Source organism: Podarcis erhardii (assembly GCF_964252035.2).
Source record: "Podarcis erhardii genome assembly, chromosome: 4".
Classification (NCBI taxonomy): Eukaryota; Metazoa; Chordata; class Lepidosauria; order Squamata; family Lacertidae; genus Podarcis; species Podarcis erhardii.
Window position 1 is genome coordinate 59,310,304 of NC_138508.1, and position 24,242 is coordinate 59,334,545.

Here is a 24,242-nt window from a genome sequence, read left to right on the forward strand (position 1 = left end):
TGAACTTGTGCTTAAACCAGTGACTGGAATTATGGTCTGAAAGTTGAGAACAGCATGTAACGTAACCAAGGTGGCATGACAGAAGTTATTTTTTATTGCATACAATGTTGGCTATCACACTCTATTGCTTTATTATTTTTTAATGACATTTGAGCTTCCAAAAACTTGTTTTTGTCTACAGTGTATTGGGGGGTGGGGAGATCACGCCTTGTAACTATGGAAACCCATGATTGTTTATTCAGATGTAAGTCCCACCGTGTCCTGTTGAACACACTCGCAGCAAAGGATGCATAGACATGCAAGTGCAGGGTTTTGTTCGGTTCTTCTCTATCCAGTAACTTATTTTCAAGAATACAATGTGTATATAAGGAAACAAGAATTAAACTGACACACTCTTTCTCCCAACCCCAAACCCTCCTACTTTTAGGTGACTAGTTACAGCCCTATTATTTCAGTGGATGTTTGGAGGAGTGAGAACCTGGATTTCTGCTGCTATTAGTAATTGTCATTTAATTATTCAATATTTTTTTTTAAAGATTGTGTTTTATGGAATGAAGAGACAGTTCCTCCACAGAAAGCATTTCCACTGATAAACATTCTCTTTAATTTCTAAAACCAAGATGGGACATTTTTGTTTTGTTGGAAACATGAGAACTCATAGCACTAAAATCTGTGGTTGTCCAAAGAAGCTGAATGCTGGAGGATTCAGAACAGACAAAAGGAAATATTTCGTTACACAGAGCAAAGTTGAACTATGCAATTTGCTACAGCAGGAGGCAGTAATAGTGAACAACTTAGATGGCTTTAAAAGAGGATTAAACCAGGCATAGGCAAATTCAGCCCTCCAGATGTTTTGAGACTACAACTCCCATCATCCCTAGCTAACAGGACCAGTGGTCAGGGATGATGGGAGTTGTAGTCCCAAAACATCTGGAGGGCCGAGTTTGCCTATGCCTGGATTAAACAAATGCATGGAGGTTTTATAGAGGTAAAGGCTACCAGTGGCTGCTAGTCAGGATGGCTATGCCCTGCCTCCATGGTTGGAGGCATTCTGCTTCTGAATGCTTGTTGTTGGAAGGCACAAGAGGGGAAAGTGCTCTTGCACTTGGATCCTACTTGCAGGCTTCCCATTGCCATCTGGTTGGCTACTGTGAGAACAGGATACTGGACTAGATGGGCCACTGGCAGGATACAGCAAGTTTGTTTTATGTTCTTATGAGTGTTTTCGAGTTTGGGTTTTTTTTTGTTGGAGGGCAATAAAAAAATTGTTCTGCAAATCTTCAGGTTCCTGAATCTATTAAGTCCTGATCAATTGTCTTCACTCAGCAGTGCTTCATGGATCATCCATATGCAGTAGGTAGTTTATTACAGTGGTACCTCGGTTTACAGACGCTTCAGGTTACAGACTCCGCTAACCCAGAAATAGTACCTCAAGTTAAGAACTTTGCTTCAGGATGAGAACAGAAATCGCACAGCAGCAGGAGGCACCATTAGCTAAAGTAGTACCTCAGGTTAAGAACAGTTTCAGGTTAAGAATGGACCACCAAAATGAATTGAGTTCTTAACCCGAGGTACCACTGTATTAGAAAAAGAATGCGTAAGAAACATTTCCACTCAGCTGTCAATAAACAAACAGAAAAGAGATCTATGTCCTCCTTATTACAATGCATCAAATGTTCTCCTGTGCACACTGCTGCCAAAAGGAGATGTAGAAAATGTAATTCTTACATTTGTATGCAGGATAACTCTCTCCTTTACATTTACTTTGTATGTTTCTATGCCAAGTTCTTTAGCCAAGCGCAGAATTCGGTTCTGGGTAGGTCCCACATAGGCTCCACCAACATCTACATAGTTTACTTGCTTGTTCTGTCAAAAGAGGAAAAAATGCAGGAATAACAGAACCTACTGGATGTTCCACACTGGAAAAATCAGGAAGTGCTTATGTTTCATAGCAGCAAACAAAGCTTCACCTCAGAATTAGGCCTAATTCACACATGCAAACTTAGAACCACAGTTATGTGTTCTACACAACTTTGTGATTAAGCACAACCTTTTGCAGAATTGGCACCCTCTTTCAAGAATGTCATATGCTAGTAAAGGTAAAGGGACCCCTGAACATTAGGTCCAGTTGTGACCGACTCTGGGGTTGCTGCGCTTTACTGGCCGAGGGAGCCGGCGTACAGCTTCCAGGTCATGTGGCCAGCATGACTAAGCCGCTTCTGGTGAACCAGAGCAGCGCATGGAAACACCATTTACCTTCCCGCCGGAGCGGTACCTATTTATCTACTTGCACTCTGACGTGCTTTCAAACTGCTAGGTTGGCAGGAGCAGGGACCAAGCAACGTGAGCTCACCCTGTCACGGGGATTCGAACAGCCGACCTTCCGATTGGCAAGTCCTAGGCTCTGTGGTTTAACCCACAGCGGTACCCGCGTCCCTACATTTACATAAAATATGGTTATTGGCTACTTGTTTCTTACCCTAACTGTGAAAGTCCGTCCTCCAACTCTGTCACGAGCCTCTAAAACCACAACATTAACTCCAGATTCAGACAACAACTTAGCTGCCGACAGACCTAAAACAAAGACAAAATAGTATTTTATTTTATTTCATCTACCATTAAAAAGTACTGGGTTGTCTTCAACAAAGTTGCTGCTTTTACACTAGGACCTCCTCTCCTCCCTGCCCTCTCAAGCCCTCTGCATCTGCCCCAGAGGGTCAGGGAAACCCCAGTAGAGATTTTGGGAGTGGGGTGCATGGAGGGAAGGGGGAGTAGGAGGGAAGGGGAAGTTTATTGAATAAGTGCAAACAGAACAACTCTGTTTGATTTGTGACATACAGTAGCATTCAGTTGGTATATTGTTTTAATCTGGTTTTTAGGAATTTTATGAAATGTTGAATGTTAATGTTTTTATTGAAACCACTTAGATATATTTAGATAGATATAAAACACACACACATACACACACACACACACACATCTGCTCAGAAGTAAGTCCCATTGAATTTACTTAAACTTAGTCCTAAGTAGTAAGTGTATATAAGACTGCTGTCATAGTTATGTCCCACTGAAGTCCATGGTGTTTGTTACAGAGCAGGTATTCTAGGATTGTGGTGCAAGATGCCCAAAGGGAAGCAATCTGGATTGTCTCTGGAAAATGGGAATCCACCTGGCAGAATGATGTACCCTCAATTTCATTTCCAGAAAACGTGGAAAAAGAAAAGGCTATGTACCAGGAGGGTACATAATTCTGCAGGGTTATTTTCCAATTCCCAGGTCATTTGTGCTTTGGGAACACCTGCTGCTGAGCTCCCAGCTTGCCTTTTGGGGTTTAGATTAAGAAAAAAACAAAAACTCAAAAAGACCACCACCCCCTGGCCACTTTGTAAGACACACATACTGCAGTTGTGGGCCATGAACTGAAGATGGTTGACCTAATGATGCAGGGCAAAATTATTGAACTGTTTATTTGATTGGGAGGTGAGAAACAAATTACGGTAAATGAACTCTTTTGGGGTAATCTCAAAGTGAAATAAATTGTTTTGCCAGCAGTTAAATTTAAATTATAACAATTATTTCTAAATTTGTACCTACACATAAATACTGGCAAATGCACATTTAATGCAAATTTCTGCCCTATTCCCACCCCCTTTATGGTGCATATTCTCCCTTTGGGGAATGTGCAAATGGACACTCTTGAATTGGGTTTAATCCTCCCTTTTTTAAAATTTATAACTGCATGAGCATGGAGCTAAATAACACAAAGAACCCCTCAAAATACAAAAAAACCTTCTTAAATACAAAAATGGCTAGATATGTAAAGTGTTAACTAGCCATATATTGGCTAGGAATATACTATGAGTGAGGAGGAAGAAGAAGAAGAAGAAGAGTTTGGATTTGATATCCCGCCTTTCACTCCCTTTAAGGAGTCTCAAAGCGGCTAACATTCTCCTTTCCCTTCCTCCCCCACAACAAACACTCTGTGAGGTGAGTGGGGCTGAGAGACTTCAAAGAAGTGTGACTGGCCCAAGGTCACCCAGCAGCTGCATGTGGAGGAGCAGAGACGCGAACCTGGTTCCCCAGTACATAAAATGCCTCAGCGCTCCCAACAGTCTGAGGAAGGAAATAGGTGTACTGCCAGTCTTATATGTAATCAAGCAATTGGCTCTCTGTACTATCAGCTAGCACAGAGGCAGGAAGGAAAAGCCCTTTGGAGCCCCATATGTCTAGTCTCAAGGTTTTGGATCACAAGCCTGGAAAGGACCTCAGGCTCACATGACACAGTGCAGTCTTACAACAACCCAGAGTTCTAAACAGGAAAACCGAGCAAGCAATTTTGGAATTTTATACTTATGCCACTTATTTTCCTCTGTTCCAGAATCTCACTAGTTCTTGGAGACTCCAAGTAGTAAGACACTACTTTGCCTTTTCTATGGAGAACAAAGACTACAACTATGATGGGGAGGGGAGCAAGCTACACATGAGAAACAGGTGCATGTAATGTTTCTTTAAAATCAAAAAGCAGCTTCATGAGTGGATGATCAGGAAGAGAGGTGGATGGGGCTTTATCCTTTCTCTGCCAGCTGTTTTTCTGTTTCCAAATTCATTTGGACTGGCTCCCGGTGGAGTACAGGATCAGGTTTAAGGTGCTGGTTTTAACCTTCAAAGCCCTATACGGCCTAGGGCCCTCGTACCTACGGGACCGCCTCTCCTGGTATGCCCCACAGAGGAACTTACGGTCTTCAAATAAAAACACCTTGAAGGTCCCAAGCCACAGAGAGGTTAGGCTGGCCTCAACCAGAGCCAGGGCTTTTTCGGCTGCGGCTCCAACCTGGTGGAACGCTCTGTCACAAGAGACAAGGGCCCTGCAGGACTTGACATCTTTCCGCAGGGCCTGCAAGACAGAGCTGTTCCACCTGGCCTTTTGTTAGGGCGCAGCCTGACTCCCTCCTTTGGCAATCTTTTCAAGACTTTAGCTTATGGTTGCCATTAATTTTGTTTTTAACTCATTTTTATAATGTTTTATAATGTTGTATTGTTTTAGTGTTGTTAGCCGCCCTGAGCCCGGCTTCGGCTGGGGAGGGCGGGATATAAATAAAATTTATTATTATTATTATTATTATTTGCCTGCCACAGTGTTTCTCTTTTGCAGTTCCAAGTATTCCAATGCAGCTGGACACAGCAGAATTTCTGTGCTGACTACATGACAGCTCACAACCATGTAGAGTCTGGCTACAGAGAGAGGTGGATTTTACCATTACCCCTCCCAGTAGTGGCCAGTGGGGCTGTGCAGCTGGGGTTGCATTGCTCTCCTGGCTTCCCAATGCTGCACATTGCTGTAGACTACCAAGAGGGGGAGGGACGCAGGTGGCGCTGTGGGTAAAACCTCAGCGCCTAGGACTTGCCGATCGTCAGGTTGGCGGTTCGAATCCCCGCGGTGGGGTGCGCTCCCATTGCTCGGTCCCAGCGCCTGCCAACCTAGCAGTTCAAAAGAACCCCCGGGTGCAAGTAGATAAATAGGGACCGCTTGCTAGCGGGAAGGTAAACAGCGTTTCCGTGTGCGGCTCTGGCTTGCCAGATGCAGCTTGTCACGCTAGCCACGTGACCCGGAAGTGTCTTCGGACAGCGCTGGCCCCCGGCCTCTTAAGCGAGATGGGCACGCAACCCCAGAGTCGGACACGACTGGCCCGTACGGGCAGGGGTACCTTTACCTTTACCTTACCAAGAGGGGGAGGGAAGGGAAGGCAGCAGGAAGTTCAGTGTGGCACAGTGGCAAGAACATTGGATTTGCTTCCCCACTGCACTGCACTGAATACAACCCCTTCTTCTTTCATCATGACTTTTAAGCACAGATAGTTCCAAGTCTGCAACTGTGTTGGAATTTTAGATGCTTTAATTGTGTGTTTGCCACCCTGGGTAACTTCAGGAGGAATGATGGGATTTCTTTCTTTCTTTCTTTCTTTCTTTCTTTCTTTCTTTCTTTCTTTCACCAGCCCTGGTGAACAGTACTCAGCTGCATCCCTCATGTCTTCCAAATGTACTCCTAGTTTCAAAAACCTTCATGCCATTACAATTTATTATAGACCTTGGCATTTTCTGAAGAAATTAAGCCTTTCCACCCAAAAGTCACAACAAAACATTACTATCACAAATTTGACTTATTCACAAGCTCCTACCAAAGTAGAGTCTGCTTATTATTTGGTCAGGGTAAATAAGTCATAGCCACTTGAACAGTTTGCCCAGGCGTTTCCATAGCAACTCAACTCAAGCTTGGAGGTGCTACAAAAAGGGGGGGGGCTGCATCCAAAGTTTGATTCTACAGTGCATTCAAAGACACTAAACTGCAACTGCCACATTCAGCACCAGAACTGACCTACTTTTAGAAAAAGCCCCCCAATCTCATTGCATCCAAACACAGATGCACAGCGATATATACAATTTGTGCTACGATCCAGTATGATAAAAAGGAAAATAAACTAATGTCAGGCTAAAGATTACAAGCCAGTTCTTCCCAGCTGCCCCCAAATTTAGCTAAAAGTCAAAACAAAACATCAGCAAAATTCTACAAGAGCTGCTTGTTCTCATCACCAACAAATCCTAAGTGTGTGAAGAACCGTGAGTGCTAAGTAGAAACTATCCATTTGGCTGCAGACCAGAATATGGTCTGTAGCAACCCCATTCACATTAAATTGACTTCTCTTGTGTAAACAAGCTGTAGACTGAGGGCTTTATCTTAGCATTACTTTTAAAAAACATGCGTAAACTGTTAGTTAACTGCATTCCATTTGCAAGGCTCCCTACCGGAACCAACTCAACAGATCCAAACATGTGAAACTTGGGCTGTTGTTGCAATACTCCTCACAATAACTATTTAATATGTGCAGGTATCTCTCAGCTAGAAATTGTTCTAAATGTATTTATTTATGTCAAAGCCTGTAGAGATGTAGCAAGGTGCAAGTTGTCAAGAAGGAAGTCAAAACACTTATTCATATATGATGTGCATGGGATACTAACCCAAAGGAGTGTATAATATACATTGAAACATCATGTAGCACTCCTCTCCACCAGCTTTGGGGGGGGGGGAGAGGATTAACCCACCAAGGACTGTGTGGGCTGCTGGGGCTTCCCCCGTGCAGGTGGGCAGGAGGCTCAGAGCCATGGGGAGGCAAGCTGCACCTGGTCGGGCCTTAGGGCTGGGGTGCCAGCAGTGCCTCCTTCTCCCCATGGTCAGCTTAGGGATGCTGAGCATGCCCTGATCCTGGGCCTGTGGAGAGGGAAGGAGGGGTAGGGTGCCTGGCCCCTCCATGTGTCGAGGCTGTTGGAGCATGCATGCACATGCTCCCTTCCACCCGCCGATCCGCCTCTGCCTCCCTGCAATCAAGCAGCATTTAAATTTTGTTAAATAAATAAAATCAATGGTTACTTCTAAGAAAGGAGGAAGGTGGTTTATATGATTTTCCTGTGCAGTTCTTTACTAATTAAGCAAGATTTTTTTTTAAAACTGCTAAAGTAATGAACAGCTAAAGAAATAAGTCACAAATATGAGCTTTATGCTAGAATGATAACACAAGCATCCTCCATGAGATTATGGTTATCGTGGTGCATTAAAAAAAAGTTATTGGCCTATTAGAGCAGTCACCTTGCTAGTTAACGCTGAACAGTAAGCACAGAAAATCCCTTTATGGTCTTGTCTTTGCATTTTATTTGTGCATTTATTTCCCAACATTTCTCCTTTCTTATTCACTGTCCACATCAGTTAGTGGTAAATAAGGCTAATCATTGATGTATCTTTATTACATTAGAGCTCCATGTACTTTTGCCATGATTTACGGTACTTTCGCTGCTTCCTCGATGGGGAATCTAATTATTCCTACACACAACTGAGAAATGAAATCTGGCAATGGCCCATCTTAACTTCAGCTCTCATTAGTCAAACAGGAATCTCTGTGCCAAGTAAAATGTGGAGCTGCCAATATGGGCCAGATAATACTTCGAAAATCCCCCCAGGGAAAAACTTTCCTGCCCATTCTTCCCTTTTCCAATATGCAGTTGTCTTTTAATGGTATTTTGTTAGAGCAGTTTACTGAAATGCATGGCCTAGACTTGTTTTTCCAATGCATCTTTAGGTAGCCACCAATAGTCAAAATCCCTTTCTTTTTAGGATTATACCGGACCATAGGATGCACCAGACCATAGGAGGGGGAGAACAGGGAAATTTTTTTTCCTTGTTCTCCCCCTCTAAAACAAGGTGCATTCAAGGTGCATTCACCCGAGCTTGTGGGGCTGGCGGTGGGGAGAAGCGCTGCTTTCCCCCACTGCCAGCCTCAAAGATCCCTGAAGCCTTTGCGCGCAGCCATCCCCAAACTAGAAGAGCGAGACGGAGCCCTCCGTCTCACTGTTCTGGCTTGGGAACAGCCTTGCTAGCCTCTCCAGGGCAGCGGGGTGCCTTCATCCCGCTGCCCTGGAGAGGCTTTGCCGCGTAGCCATCCCCAAGCTAGAACAGCGAGACGGAGCGCTCCACAGCGCTCCGTCTCCCTATTCTGCCTTTGGGCTTAGCGACGCAGCCTGCATTCGCTCTATAGGACGCACACACATTTCCCCTTAATTTTTGGAGGGGAAAAAGTGTGTCCTATAGAGCGAAAAATACGGTAATTCCCAGTGATAAACCAGTCATGAGGATGAACAGACACTGTGGATAGCCCAAAGACCATAGGCAGAATGTTTACCACACAGAAGTAATTGCATAGTAAATAAGGTTGTTGGTATTCTATCAAGATGACTTTGATATTGTGGGAAATTGCAGTCAGACATAGCAATGCATGAGAGCTAGCTAGTGTATAAGGGGTATGTTCTGTTCCTAAACTAGGTCACTTTCCCTTACCTCCATGAGGAAGAAAATGAAGCTTCTTCCCCTTCCTTCCTTCCTTCCTTCCTCTCTCTCTCTCTCTCTCTCTCTCTCTTTCTCTCCCTCCACCATTCTCCCATGTGTCAAAGAAGGACATGGCTATGCTTGCTCCCAAGCTTAGAGCAAATGTTTGGAACTATAGTCTGTATTTTCTACCCAAGAGTATTTTTCCTGTCTACAAAGCATATATGATATTTGCAGATGCTGTCATTGCAGAATTCACAAAGCACACCTATATTTTCTATTTTCATATATTTCAAAACTAGTTAAAATTATGATTTAGCTGGAGGAGCAATTCTATGAAATGGAATAGGATTCAGTTTTTTTCTTCTCAACTACTTGGTCATGTTTGATAGATAAATATGATAGGAAGCACTTTCATTTCCCACTGCTACCAGCAAATTTGAGAAGCCACTTTTCTTGGCAACATGTTTTTGATGTTCCAAGCAACAAACCACTTACTACTATATTCAGAGTCCTCTGTACTAAATGAGATGATGCTAATTATGAACATAGCTTAGTTTCCTATGTCTTAAATTTACTTAGAGATATACCTGACTGCAGGGTTCTTTTTGATGTTGCTTACATACTTCCATTATAACCCCTAGAACAAATACAAGATCACAGAATCCTGACCATGATTAAAGCAGCCCACAAATGCATTCAGATCCTTCTTCTCCGATATTATTCAGGGAAGTGGCCTGTATTAACTTCCTCTGTACTTTGATCTGCTATATAACATTGACTCAAGCTGATGCTGCAGGATCAGAACTAGGAAAAATTATTGAAACATTTCCCAGTATTCACCTCCATTTTATTTGCACTGTGGAAATAATCAGTACCACCACCCAACTCAAGTTGGGATACACGAATGATAGGAATACTATCATCCAATATCCCATCAGAGATCAATACAAGTTCCCAGTTAATGCATTTTATTAAGATCTGTGGTTAGTGGCCAATGTTATGAGGTCAGAAGTACCTAGTTCAGATTTCACCTCAGTCATGAATTGGTCTTAGGCAAGCCACACATCTTCACTCTTAGTTCACCTCCCCCATCTGTAATATAGAGTTACTAACAATAGCCAAGTTTGCTGTAAGGATTTCCAGTAATAAGGATATGAGTGGCCAAAACACTTTATTTTCAAAAAGCAAAATATAAGTGTATGTATTTTAATAAATAAATAGGCAGCACCTATTTCCTGGTGCTTATCCCTGGTAATTTTTTGGTTTTATTTGTATATTTTTATGGGGATTCCTTGTGTTGTTGTTGTTTTTTAAAAAACAACCCTAATTAGCATGCATAGGTTTTACACATTTTGTGATTTTTAAACTTTTTTGGGTTCTCTCACCCAAGGGTACATGCCCCAAACTTGGATCTTGGCATCCAGGGAATTCTCCTTTCTATATGCATTTATTTTCCCTTGCACCAACACAAACTAGCACACAAAATACATGAATAAAATGTACAGCAGGCAGATAAGAACTCTCAGAAATATGTAATGCTTGGAGAGAAGGGGGTTTTTACTATTATTAATTAAGCACCTCAGCTGGTTCTCTTAACGGGATGTATGGGGATGCTGGAGGGAGTGGGTGAGATTGCTCTGCACCCCATGTAGTGGAAAGGACAATTAAGACAAAACTTTTTTGGTCCTGGCCCCTAACAAATCTGGAACTCCCTTCTGATGGATGAATGTTCAAAAGTGATTTGAAATACTCATCTCCAGGTTCATGGGGAGGGTCATGTGAAATGTGCTTAGAGACTGAGGTGTTAGATTGCAAGTCTTCATGGCTGGGGCCATCTTTTGTACTGTGTGTCTCAAGACCTTCATCAGTTCACTGAACTTATAATTGCTGCCATAAAAATACAGCATAGAGTAATAATGAAATTATGGGACATAAATGACAAAGAAGGCTGAATTCTTATCCCAAGGCCAAACTACAGGCTAGGCTGAAAGATGCATGATTAGCTGATTCCCAAGTGTTTTTTTTTAATAAAAAAAAAGTCAGCCATGGAAGAGCGGAGGTACTAATCTGATTGGGGATAAATAGAAAGGGCTTGAGGTATTTAACCCTTGCCCCTGAACTGATCTTCCAATCTATATCACATACACATGGCATTTGCTCTGTCTTGAATAAAAATTCAGACATGAAAATAAGGGACTTATATTTCTCCCCCATCCCCCTACAACCCCCCCCCCAAGCATGGAGCAATATTTAAACTGGAAAAGGGTTAAATGCCACCATCCCCCAAATTAGCATTCCCTGCTCCCCCAGCTGCATTTAACAAAACAACAGATCTCCCATTATAACATGGAACTTGGACCTTACCCTGCTTCAAAACAGGTGACTTCTAATTCTAATAAAGCATTGCTCTGCTGCTGTAAGATACCAACATCAACAGGATGTGATATTGTACTTTTTGTTTGCACATCCTGCCTTATTCTATCCAGATGAGTGGGTGTGACATTGCTGATGTAGGTGTGGAACTTCACTCGACTAGATTGGGTGGGGGTCACGGGAATGGCAAGCACCATGTGGAGGAGGAAGCCAAAAATCAAATAATAAGCCAAGCGCTTATACAGTGGTACCTCGAGTTACATACGCTTCAGGTTACAGGCTCCGCTAACCCAGAAATAGTACCTCGAGTTAAGAACTTTGCTTCAGGATGAGAATGGAAATTGTGCTCCAGCGGTGCAGCAGCAGCAGGAGGCCCCATTAACTAAAGTGGTGCTTCAGGTTAAGAACAGTTTCAGGTTAAGAACAGACCTCCGGAACGAATTAAGTACTTAACCTGAAATACCACTGTACTTAACCCAAGGTACCACTGCACTCTCTTTAGAAGAGGATTAGACAGATTCATGGAGGATAAAGCTACTAGCCACAATGTGTTCTACCTCCACTGCCTCAGAATACAAGTTGCTGGGAATAACAGCTGGGGAGGGTACTGTTGCACTCAGCTCCTACTTGTGGGCTTCCCATGGGCTGGCCACTTTGAGAACAGGATGATGGACTTAGATGGGCCACTGGCCTGATCTAACAGGCCCCCTTTTATGTTCATTTAAGTGTGGTTGCCTATTACCATCCATGAGATTTGCATGCTAAATTTCTCAGATGAAGTGGCCTGGGACTCCAGGTTGTACAAAGTTATGCTCTGTAAACCCTACAGCCTTAAAACTTGTTGTTTTGGGGCTGGCTGTAGCTATTCATTTGGACTATGTAGAAAGCACCTTCTTAGGGTGCTTAGAGGCACCACCTTTATTCTTACTCCACATGAGATCTGGGCCCTGAAAACAAATTCAGCAGCTATGTTCTAGCTACAAATAAGCACCACTCCCACTGTTATTTAATAAGAGACCTCTGTCCTTTAATTTAGAATAATAATGCTGCTCTCAGTCTGAAGGGCTCTGTCTGATTTTTGGTAGCTTCCTGAGATAGAGCCTTGGAGAGAGGTCAATCAAAGGTTTTCCACATGCTCTCGCTGTGGCAAGCATCCAAGAAAGCAATATGATACAGCCAACTGCTACTGAAAAACAGGAACAAGGCTGGCACAATGTGTGTTTGCTCCCTTAGCTAACACATCCTTTCTTTTCTAATCTGAAGCACTGGAAGAAAAAAATGAAGAATAAATAAAAGTCTGACAGTGAAATAGCAAAATAAAGGAAGCTTTGCACCCCTATGCTAGGAAGACTTCCTCAAAAGCAGCCCCTCCCTTCAAAATTCAAGAGGTACCTGGTACTTACTTCTGAGGCAAGTGTGTGCAAGAGTGTAGCCTAATTGTGCATGCAAACTCTGAAGTAAGTTGTACTGAAATTCAGTAGGGCGTACTTCCTGGTATTTGTACACAGACTCATGGCCTTCCTTATTCTGTTTATATACTACTTTCCTATAGATGTGTTTTGTCATCTTAATTTTACAATTCCAGGCTGTAGCAAAGGCTTCTCCTCCTATGTATATGTAGATTATTTGCTTTGAAAACGCCCATGCTGCCATTCTGTAAAAGCACTTAGGGTGCTGAACAGTCTGCTCAAATAAACAATAAAAATATAAAACACCACATAAGGTCTGAATGGCATGGGCGTTCACTTTGGGACAACATTCATTTTTGAACATCCTTGAAAATATAATACAAGAGCTGGATTATATTTCTGCAAGTGCAGGCTTGTTAAACAGGACAGAACTGTTAGCGCCTGCAGGGAGCATGTCTCTTTGTTATAAGGCAAGTAAGTGGGTTATAGTTCTTCCAGTGTTATATTTCTAGCACACAAGTTATTCTCAAAAAAAGATGCCCTGTGTTTGAAGTGTCCAAGGGAATTAATTTTAATGTAACAGACAGTAGTTGGGGAGCATATATTGTGCAACAGGGGTAAGCACTGTGCTTTCAAGCAACCTGTTAACTGAGCATCCACCCAGACTTGTCTGCATGGGAATTAGATGATACCAGCTATTTAAAGAGCATTGATTCTGATTTGTTCAATGGCTGTGTCAAAACAAGTGCTACCTCACACTTTCCAGTGCATTTTCCTGTCCGTTTCCTTAATGCACGAGTCTAGTCTTGTGTGTGTGTGTTGCACAAGACCTGCCAATCAACTACAACTGTACTGCCACTCAGTGGGAAGTACTTCTGAGAGTAGGCACATGTAGGATTGCACAAAAAAATGCCAACCCCCTTGGCTGAGATACACGTATTCCATATCAGAATGCAAGTGTCTGCGTCAGGTAGGAAAAGAAACAGAAGAGGAACTCAACAGGTGCCAGCAGCTTTCCTGGGAGCAACGCTGCAAGTCAACAGTTTTGGTAATTTGTGTGTATGTGTTCTAAAGGGGCGGCTCAATGTATTGCTTTCGTTATCCGTCAGTGAAGGCTTTTAAACGCATACACACAATGGATCACAGCGTCTCCTCGTGAGAAAGTCTTCCCTAGCACCTGCTCAGGTCCTGTCCTCTCCTCTTTGGCGAAAACCTTCCTCTCACTGCTGATATGATCCGTCTGGGTGCAAAGCGCGCTGGGCGGGGATGGGCAGAACAAGCTCCTGGATTGGAAGCAGACCAGAGCAAAACCGATCGCGGCGGGACAAGAAACAAACCAACGAAACACTGCGAAAACGAAACCCCCTTGTACTCTCGCGGCTCGCCAGAACTTCCATCTCGCGGTGCAGTCGCCAAACTGCCTGACAACCCCCCTGTGGCTCCTCCGGACCCCCAGCCCCAAGGGAGTGGGGCGCGGCGTCCCCAGCCTTCTGACCCCGAGCAGAAGCCGGCTCCGTCCGCCCCAGGCAGCCAAGGCCGAGCCTCGGGGGGCCCTGGGCAGACTTGACAGGGGGCGGGGCCAGAGTCCCTGTCCGCCGGAGCCTCCGCCACCAAGTTCCTCTCCCGAGCTCGCCTCACCCCGGACGCCTTTCCCGGCGGGGCCACCACTGTCCCCAACGCGCCCAGACTGAGGGCGCGAGCCTTTCCCCGCCCTCGCCTCCCGCAGCACCGCCAGGCCGGTTTCCTCACAAGGGTCACCCGGGCGGGCAAAGAGCGGGGAAGCTCACCCACCTGAGATGCCCGCGCCGACCACCACCACGTCGCATTCCAGGCTCATGGCGGCGGCTGCTGCTCTGCTGCTGCTGCTGTGCCCTTCGCAGCTCCGGGCGCCGCCAGCCTCCTCGCGCGCCTCTCGTCCTGTCAGCGCCGCGCCCGCGCCGGGCTTCTCCACTCGGGCAAAGCGGCCACGGCGGCAGCCCTGGGAACTTCCCAGCTGGGTCTCCCTCTTGACGCCCCGCCCCCTCGCCGGAGCCGCCAATCAGGGCAGAAGGTTGGTGCCCAAGGGGCGGGGCGCTGCGCTGCTCTTGGCCAGACAGCGGGTCTCTCAGGCCCTTCTCGGGAGAGGAAGAGGGCGAAGTCCCCAAACTGGCGAGATCAGCCCAGCTTCTTCCCACTCATGTACACTAGTGGGCAAAATTGTGGAAAGCTTTTGGAGAAAGTGTATTTCTGAGGTCTGATGGCTCATAACACCATTTTATTTATTATTAATAATAATAATAACACACTGACAAATGCCCTCCTTATTTATGTTGTAATAAATAATCCTTCATAAAAGTTATTGCATTACATTCTTCATTATACAGTGGTACCTCGGGTTAAGTACTTAATTCATTCCAGAGGTCCGTTCTTAACCTGAAACTGTTCTTAACCCGAGGTACCACTTTAGCTAATGGGGCCTCCTGCTGTCGCCGGGCCACCGGAGCATGATTTCTGTTCTCATCCTGAAGCAAAGTTCTTAACCCGAGGTACTATTTCTGGGTTGGCGGAGTCTGTAACCTGAAGCATATGTAACCTGAAGCGCATGTAACCCAAGGCACCACTGTATTATTTTTCCATCGATATATAATTTTATGGTATTACTAAAAAGAAAAGAAAAAAGTGGTGTTAAGAGTCATCATAGCCAAAACAAGATGCTTGGCTGTCTTAACACTCCTATTTCTGGTTATTTGGCTATATCTTTTGATAGAATACAGATAATTGAACAAACCTTGTTGCATTACATTCTTTACTGAATTATCTTTCCACTGATATATAATTTTGTGTTATTCCTCCATAAAATTATATATCAATGGTATATAATTGGTAGGCAGGTAGGCAGGCCGAGGAGCGCCCACACCAACTATTCTTATTATAATAGGATCATAGGGTTGGAAGGGACCATGAGGGTCATCTAGTCCAACCCCCTGCAATGCAGGAATCTTTAGCCCAAAATGGGGCTCGAACCCACGACCCTGAAATTCAGAGTCTCTTCCTGACGTCTGTTGGCTGTCGGAATATCAGTCCTTTGAATCGGATCTGCTTTTCAGAGGCCCATCTATCTATCTTTAAAGCATGATCTTATCTCTTGAAGGCCATCATTTGCAACATCAATGAAATATTGATAACAGTTTTCCTTTGCAAGATTTATTATGATGTGATGATTTACTTTTAAGTATGTTCAAAGTTCTTTTGCGTAGTGAGAAGTAAGGCCAAGCTCAAACTGCTAGTAAATGCCACAAATAGATAAGCAACTTGATGAGAACTGACAGAATCAGCTTTATTCTACCTATCATAAAAAGCAGCTCTGTATTTCCTCCCTTTTATGGGTTCAAATGCTCATTCAAAATTGGCAAAGTAACTGTGGCGAAGCAAAGCAAGAATATACCCTCTGTGCAATCAGGAGACAGGTGTAAAATGAATGTCTGAGTTCACATAATATATTGACAGTTGTTAAATACATAATCATAGAACCAAAGAACCATAGAGCTGGAACAACTGTAGATGCCCACAACATCATTTCAGACCAAGTTAATCATGCAAAGTTGTTGAGAGCCCAATAGTATGAGGACAATAGTATGTCACTGAGCCCACCCTCCCTCAATAATGCTACCTATGTAGCTATGTTTGCAACATTTACACTTGTATTTATGTATACTGGTTTATATTTTAACTGAATCAGTTAATAATAGTTTCAAATTCTCCAATAGTGTTAGACAGGGAACTTTGTACTGTCAGCAGCATCACTGTGATGTTGTCACTGAGTTTGTCTCAATTTTGGATGTTTTAGAAGGACTTGTTTCTACATTTTTGCTTGTTATGCATCCTTCAAATGCTGCCTGTGCAACTTACGTACACAGAATTTATATTTGCAGTGGGGTTTTTTTTGTATAACAGTATACATTTTGATTGTATCACTTCATAGTAGTTGCTAAATGAGCAACATTGTTATATGTGGATGTTATAGCAGCTGCATGGCAAGCAGAATTTGAAAAGGTTTGTTTATCTCTATGACCAGCCTTGGTTGTTAATTATTATCTGACGAGGTTCTCAAAAAAATGAAGGTTGCCTCCAACCTTAGCTTAGAAAACCACATGCTAAAAATAACCAAGGCTTGCATTCCGCATAGTTATATGGCCAAAGTTCTGTCAGTGCAAGGGTTTTCCTTAGTCAAGAGAAACTTCTCCCCCTCTCCTCCCCTTGTGTGCCCTCTAAATATGCCCTGGGGTTTCCCCAACCCTCCAGAGCAGATTTGGGAATGGGGTACATGGGGAGGGGGGATTCCCATTGTGCTAGTGGGAATCCTTGTACTGGCTTCTACTAATGCAATGGTAAGCTGGACACAAACCCAAGATACAGAAGCCAACTTGCATTCATACAACCTCCCTTGTCTCAGCTGCTGATGTATACTGGGTCATTCACAACTGCAGGCTCTGGGATCACACTTTAAACTGAACAAGGGCCAGCAGTGTTCGAATGGGTCTGCCCCCTAACTCACCCCAGAGACTCCTCAAAGTGCTCATCCTTCCATGGGAGCAGTGGCACAGGAACACTGGCGGCTGGTGGTCTTTGGATTGTGTGGGGCTATTTGCTGGTCAAAGAAGTCGTCAGGATTGCAGACAAGGAATTTTCCTGGCCCTGCCTGGAGGTGTCAAAGAACTATAGCCCTTCCAAACAGATGCTTTGGTACAGTTTCCCCCTTATCATGAGTCTCAGCTGCTTGCTCCCATGTACAAGCCAAGACACAGGAAGGGAGAGAAAACAGCTGAAGTGCACGAGTCGGAGAACTCTCGAGAATTTTTTTGTGTTGGAGTTGATGCTGGGGAGGAAGAGAGGCCAGTTCAGGAGCTGTAACACAGTTGCACCATCAGGGTTTAATGGCCCCTATGGGTGCTACTTGTGCCCCACATGGCATCATGGAGGGCTTCCACCATTAATCTTGGCCATGCTTAAGCAGCATGCAGCACATAGGGATAATCTTTTGCTACAGTGGAGGAAAGTGTGCTAGCTTATGTAAATGTGAAGGCAGTGTGGTGTAGTGGTCAGAGTATTAGACTAGGATCTGGGCCAAATACCTGCTAAGCCCTGAAGCTCACTGGGTGACTTTGGGCCAGCTATTGTCTTTCAGCCTCACCTACCTTACATGGTGGTTGTGAGGATAAAATGGGTTGGGCATCATGTATGCCATCCTGAGATCCTTCGAGGGAAGGAGGAATAAAATGCAACTAAAGATAGCCAAAAAAGGGACGCAGGTGGCGCTGTGGGTTAAACCACAGAGCCTAGGACTTGCTGATCAGAAGGTCGGTGGTTCAAATCCCCGTGACGGCGTGAGCTCCATTGCTTGGTCCCTGCTCCTGCCAACCTAGCAGTTTGAAAGCACGTCAAAGTGCAAGTAGATAAATAGGTACCGCTCCGGCGGGAAGGTAAATGGCGTTTCTGTGCGCCGCTCTGGTTCACCAGAAGTGGCTTAGTCATGCTGGCCACATGACCTGGAAGCTGTACGCCGGCTCCCTCGGCCAGTAAAGCAAGATGAGCGCCGCAACCCCAGAGTTGGTCACGACTCGACCTAATGGTCAGGGGTCCCTTTACCTTTAAAGATAGCCAAAATTAACACATGTGTAATAGAAACCAGACTTGAATGCTATTTTCATTCTGAGAATCTTTTGTATGGTGTTCTGAAATCCTCTTTTAAAAGCATTTTTTAAAATCTATACAACAGAAGGATAACTGAAGTTCTGATTCTCTGCCAACAATATTGAAAGCTAGCAGAGTGGAGATTGGAGTCATTAGCTTTCCAGATGGCTGGCTGCCCTTCTTGACTGGGGGAAGCTTGTTTTGACATCAGAGTGCAGAGAACCTGGATAAAGGATGTGGAGAAGAGACTTCGTAGTAAAGCCAAAGACCTTGTCGATCACAGTATCACAGACTTCTTTTGTACATATGGAAAGCCATAATCGGTACAACAGCTAAAAAGCATGGCATTATTCCTGGGATGCATCTGAGGCAGAGTCTAAAATTGGTCATATCTTCTGTTTTCTTTCTTTTTCATTCCTGACTTTCAGAAACACAAGGCTTTACCATGGACACCCAACAGAACACTAATACTGGATGTTAAAACTTTCTTATCATGAGTAGATACAGTGGTACCTCGGGTTACAGATGCTTCAGGTTACGCGATTTCGGGTTGTGCACCGCGCAGAACCCGGAAGTACCAGAATGGGTTACTTCCAGGTTTTGGCACTCGTGCATGTGCTGAAGTGCTAAATCACACTTTGCACATGCGCAGAAGCACCGAATAGCAACCTGCACGTGCGCAGATGCGGTGCTGCAGGTTGTGAATGCTGCGGGTTGCGAACGTGCCTCCCACACAGATCACGTTCGCAACCCGAGGTTCCACTGTATGCACTTTAAGATTAAGATTAAATTTGTGTTTTGCTAAATTTCCATACTTGTATTTTTATACCACCTTTTTCTCCAAGGACCTCATAGTTCTGTTCCTCCTAATTTAATCTTCACAACAACCCTGTGAGGTTAGGCTGAGAGCCAGTAACTGTCCCAAGGTCAACCAGTGAGCTTCATGGCTGAGTGGGGATTTGAACCCTGGTCCCCCAGCTATGCTTCACACATTCAGACATAATACAGTCTCAAAGCACGTCAGTGCTTTCTTAAAAGTGCTCTTCCACCCTGGAGCTCAGTAGTAAGACAGTCCCTAGCATCAGGTTTACAGTCTAAAACACATGACACATAAAGAAAAAGGGAAGTGGGCGGAAGAGGAGAAAGGCAAGCACGAGCACCAATTTTTAAAGTTTCAGCCTATCTCTTGTGCTTCCTTGACTGGAAGTTAACATACACAGTGTGAAAGGTACAGAGCAAAGCAAGGAGGGGAATTGGTTTAAGGTGGATGAGTTGCCGGGGGCGGGGGGCGGGGGATGAAACTAATGCAAAGCTAATGGAAGCCCACTGTGATGATTTTGCAAGGGACCTTGAGGATGAAACCACCTGTCTCCATGTGGATTTGAGGGCTGGCCCTGACAGTGTCTGTTGAAGGGTCTGATATGCCACCCTATCTGATTTTGAGTCTGATTTAAGTTACTGGTGCCTGGCGTTGTGGACCTTTGCAGCTGTGTGGCCTCCTATATGCTATCTTGACTGGGTAGATCTAGGGTGTGGTGAAAGCACATTATGGGTTGGTGCCTGTTGTGTGAGGATGTAGGTGAGGCCATTCCAGGGGAGCAAAAACCATAATGAAAACAGAGATTTGTGCCAACTTCCACTCAGTCACCAATACACCCTTGGTGGGGGGCAAGATAATTGAGAGGGTGGGTGTTCAGATGCAGATGATTTGAGTTGGACTTTTTTGCCTGGATGTACAAGCTTTTTTAGAAGGAAACCAGAGAGTGCAACCTTGTTGCTTCTCCTGGACCTCTCAGCAGCTTTGGATGGTGTTGACCATGGCATCCTGCTGGACTACCTCTGTGTGTGTTAGGAGCACAGTTTTACAGTGGTGTGAAGCCTATGTATTCCATGTAGTGGATTCCCTTAGTTACTGGACAAGATGATGAAAGCATTAATGCGGTGTAAAATAAGATTAGTCAGGATCCCCACCCACCCCTTTGCCCCAGTTCAGAACTTGCAGGTTAACCAAGAAATAAGGTACTGTCGCAACAAAGGAAGAATGGCAAGTAAAGTTAATGGACTACGCAGAAATGGCAAAACTCATGGTAAGATTAAGAAATCAAGAAGAAAGAACTTTCAACAAAGAATGGGGGATTATTGTGGATATGTGGATTATTATTATTTAAATGTAAACAGTTAATACATTAGCAGGATTAATTTAAAATCTACCAGTTCATTTTTAAAAAAAATAATTTTTATTCAATTTCTTCCAATATAAAATTTATACAATTCATACATCTTTTTTATATCCATTCTCTCTTTTTTTGACTTCCCTCAACTTGACTGATACTCCTTCCCTTCTTAATTTTTTACACATTTCTAAAACCTTACTTCTAATATTTTTATAAATTAAATCTTATTTTACTCATATTCTAACATTTTATTTTACAGAGCTTCATTGAAGCTTACAAGCGTTATTTGATTATCACTTAATTTATGCATATACTCTGTAAACTTTTCCCAATCTTCTATAAATTTTTGGTCTCGTCGATTTCGGATCCTTCCCGTCAGTCTCTCAAGTTCTGCAAAGACCGTCATCTTCAGTCTCCATTCTTCTAATGTAGGTAGCTCCTCTTGCTTCCATTTCTGAGCCATCAATATTCTTGCTGCAGTTACTGCATATAAAAATAGCTTCCTTTCTTTCTGATTTATCTCATTTCCTGTAATACCAAGTAAAAACCCTTCTGGTTTCTTAACAAAAGTATTCTTAAACATTTTCTTCAATTCATTATATATCTATAAAATCTAGCAGTTAAAAGGTGGCTTTGGAAGAAGTATAAAGAGTAATAAACAAAAGGAGTTAAGGAAGAGATGCAGCTTTGCAAATGCTCATATAGGGAACCAAGGAAGGGGAGGAGGGAAGTCTAAACAACTATGTATGCCATCATATTTGATTATTATTGTTGTTGTTGTTGTTGTTAATTTGAAAAACTGAAAAATAGAATCATAAAAATAAAAAACAAGGTTTATTAACATACACAGCAAGCATAAAATTGCAGTCAAGGAAAAAAGGAGCAAAATGTTGGAAGGTAAATGATAGCCCAGGGGACTGAGACAGCTCTCTGGTAGAAGAAATATGGCAAGGCAAGTCTGAGCCAATACACAATCAGTGTCAAAGGTGAAGCAAAGAACACTCCTCATATATGATGACTGGAAGGTCAGCAAATGCAACGTTGCCCCCTAGGAGCAGGAGGCTGACTGGACTTATGGAGCATTCTGTGCTTCATATATTTTAATACATTCCATTTCTAACGCTCCATGGCAGGTGCATGCCCCAAGGAATAATAGAACCCGTTCTGACATCAGTGTAGGCTTGAAATATTGTCCTGCATTCCTGAGATCTGAGAGGGCTTAAAATCATAGCACTGTGTAGTTGGAAGGGATCCTGAGGGTCATCTAGTCCAACCCCCTGAAATGCTGGAATACCAACACATGGTCCTCCATCCAGTTCAAAACCATACTGGACCCTGCTTAGCCTTGCAAAAGTGGTAGCAGTTTTCTTGTTGCACCACTAGGAGGACAAATTTGTGCTGATTGGATATGATCCGGCCAAAGTTAAATGTTTGTCAGGATACCATCTTACGTACACATGTTTGCTCAAGTCCCCTTGAGTTCAGATGATACTTTTGAGGAAACATGCATAGAATCAGGCCACACTGATGTGCTTAACTCTCTCATTGAAATCAATGGGATTTCAGGGTGCTAACCCTCCGTTCCTGTACCAAGCAGTATTGTACCCCCAGAGCTTGTCCGAAGAGGGCTGGATGCTCCCACAGCATCTTCCACTCCCAGAGCTCCTGCCAGCGCTTTATCCTGGGTGGAATTGTCACAAATTGTGCCAGCTCCTGCCAGTTCTGGGATTGTATTCCCAGGTGGAACCCCAGCAAGAAAAGAAGCTGTGCTGACGCTTATGAAAACCCACCACTGCCTTCTCCTACTCTGTCCCTTGGTAAATTACATCGCTCTGGGGTGGGCATCTCTAGTCAAGAATATTCTCTTTCACAGTTGCACAAGTTCAACCAGTTCTCTCAAAAGGAATATTCTGGAGAGCTGCATATATGCTAATTGCATCTAATGAACTGTGGAATGAACAAAAAGGGTTGAAGACCAGGAATTCCAGTTCAGTAGCACTATTAATTCATTAGTGGACAGTGCTGATTATTTGATGCTTGAGTAGGCATGAAATTTCTCTAATAACCCTTACTTCATATTTATGCCTTTGATTGTAATATAAAAGAAAAAGAAAAGGGGGGGGGATTTACCCTGAGAGAGCAGGGCCTCTCATCTAATTAGCTTAAATTTCAAGAACCCTTGTAATAAATTGATGCCAAGATCAATGAGATCTCTAGGACTAGATAATAGCCTTTGCTTTAATATGCCTTCATTAAGTCTGCCTCCTTGAAATGCAATAAAGCACCAAAGAATGCATGCTGAGCCTGGTGTGTGATGCAAAAACCCCTATATTTTAGTCTCATAACTTTGTCCTTCAGTTTATTTCCTTAAAACATTTTAGGAAAATTAAACAAAAAAGAGAGAACTTGAACTAATATTGGGCCCCTACAGATTAACAAGGAAAGTGTGCAATCTGGGCAGGTAGTGCATTTATAGCTGTACTTACACTGGCTATTAATCAGATTTCAAGTTTAAAAACAAGCTGTTATCAATGTGGCCACATTGGCTTATAGTTGCTTCCAAATATTTTAAACGCTTTCACATTCCTACCTCTTTTAAATAGCATTCGTTTTGTACTGATTTCTGTTAACAATAGCCACAGTTGAGACACTTCCAAGTCCCATTGATTACCATGGAATATATTTAAGCTCACTGCTTAAACTCCCCATTGAATAATGAGATTCAAAAGCACTGAACATTGGCTAGATCCTACCCAATATTCTGTGCACTTTTAGAACAAGGGCTTTTTAGGTTGGTCAAAGCAAGGTGCCCTTACTGTTCAAGCTTCCTCCTCAAAATGCCACCAAAAGAAAACAACAGAAGGCAGCTTAGCGTGTATAAAAGTCTTTCAAAATGGAATTCAAAGTGGGGGAATGTGCTGTGTAGGGACATGTCTCCCTGACTGTCCATTACAATGGGTCAAAATCTACCCGAGTATATTTTTCTTCTTGATTAAGGAAAGGCTGTTGAACAGGCAGACACAGCCTTCTGGCAAGGATGCACCTTTCCTAGAAATTAATGCCTATGCTCCTAACTGAGGTTCGATTACATGTTTGGTACCATTCTATCAGGCTACAGAGTGCAGGGAGAAAAGAGAAGCAGTACCGGTAATTGCCTCTATTGATGCCAGATGCCATTAGTCCTCCTTCAACTGTCACCCAGTTGCAGCCATTTCATCAGGCTGCCATCATGTTTCTGTCCTAGCTGGAGATGATAAGAACTGTAATTTTAAGGACTGGGCCCTGTTTTTGCCCCCCCTTCTGCCCCCATTCCTTCTTTCTTCTGTGTTATGTTTTTTAGAATGCAGGCCTGACGTCGGGGATTGTCTTACTAGGAAGTTTTTGTTTTGTTTTGTTTTTGGTTAAAGAGCAGCGTAAATGACCATTTCATTAACTCATTAAATAAATAATAAATGTGTTCAGACAATTGTATGCTATTGTGTATTTAGTTCATAAAATAACGTGTGCACTACTTGATTGCAAAACAACAACAATCCTCAAAGTAAAAGGTAAAGGGACCTGTGACCATTAGGTCCAGTCACGGCCAACTCTGGTGCTGCGGCGCTCATCTCGCTTTATTGGCTGAGGGAGCTGGCATACAGCTTCTGGGTCGTGTGGCCAGCATGACTAAGCCGCTTCTGGCAAACCAGAGCAGCGCACGGAAACACCGTTTACCTTCCCGCTAGAGTGGTACCTATTTATCTA

The 24,242-nt window shown here is 43.6% G+C and overlaps 1 protein-coding gene across 1 annotated transcript in view; it reads right to left on the bottom strand.

The window, feature by feature from the left end:
- Positions 1 to 14,633, bottom strand: part of LOC309340085 (amine oxidase [flavin-containing] A-like) — a 31,316-nt gene extending 16,683 nt beyond the window's left edge. Inside the window, exons 1-3 of the mRNA XM_081858596.1 lie at positions 14,446 to 14,633; positions 2,480 to 2,574; positions 1,729 to 1,866 (exon numbers count right to left, since the gene is read on the bottom strand). Coding sequence (XP_081714722.1) covers positions 1,729 to 1,866; positions 2,480 to 2,574; positions 14,446 to 14,491 — 279 coding nt within the window. The 5' untranslated portion in view covers positions 14,492 to 14,633. The remainder of the gene's footprint in view (positions 1 to 1,728; positions 1,867 to 2,479; positions 2,575 to 14,445) is intronic.
- Positions 14,634 to 24,242: the final 9,609 nt, after the last annotated feature.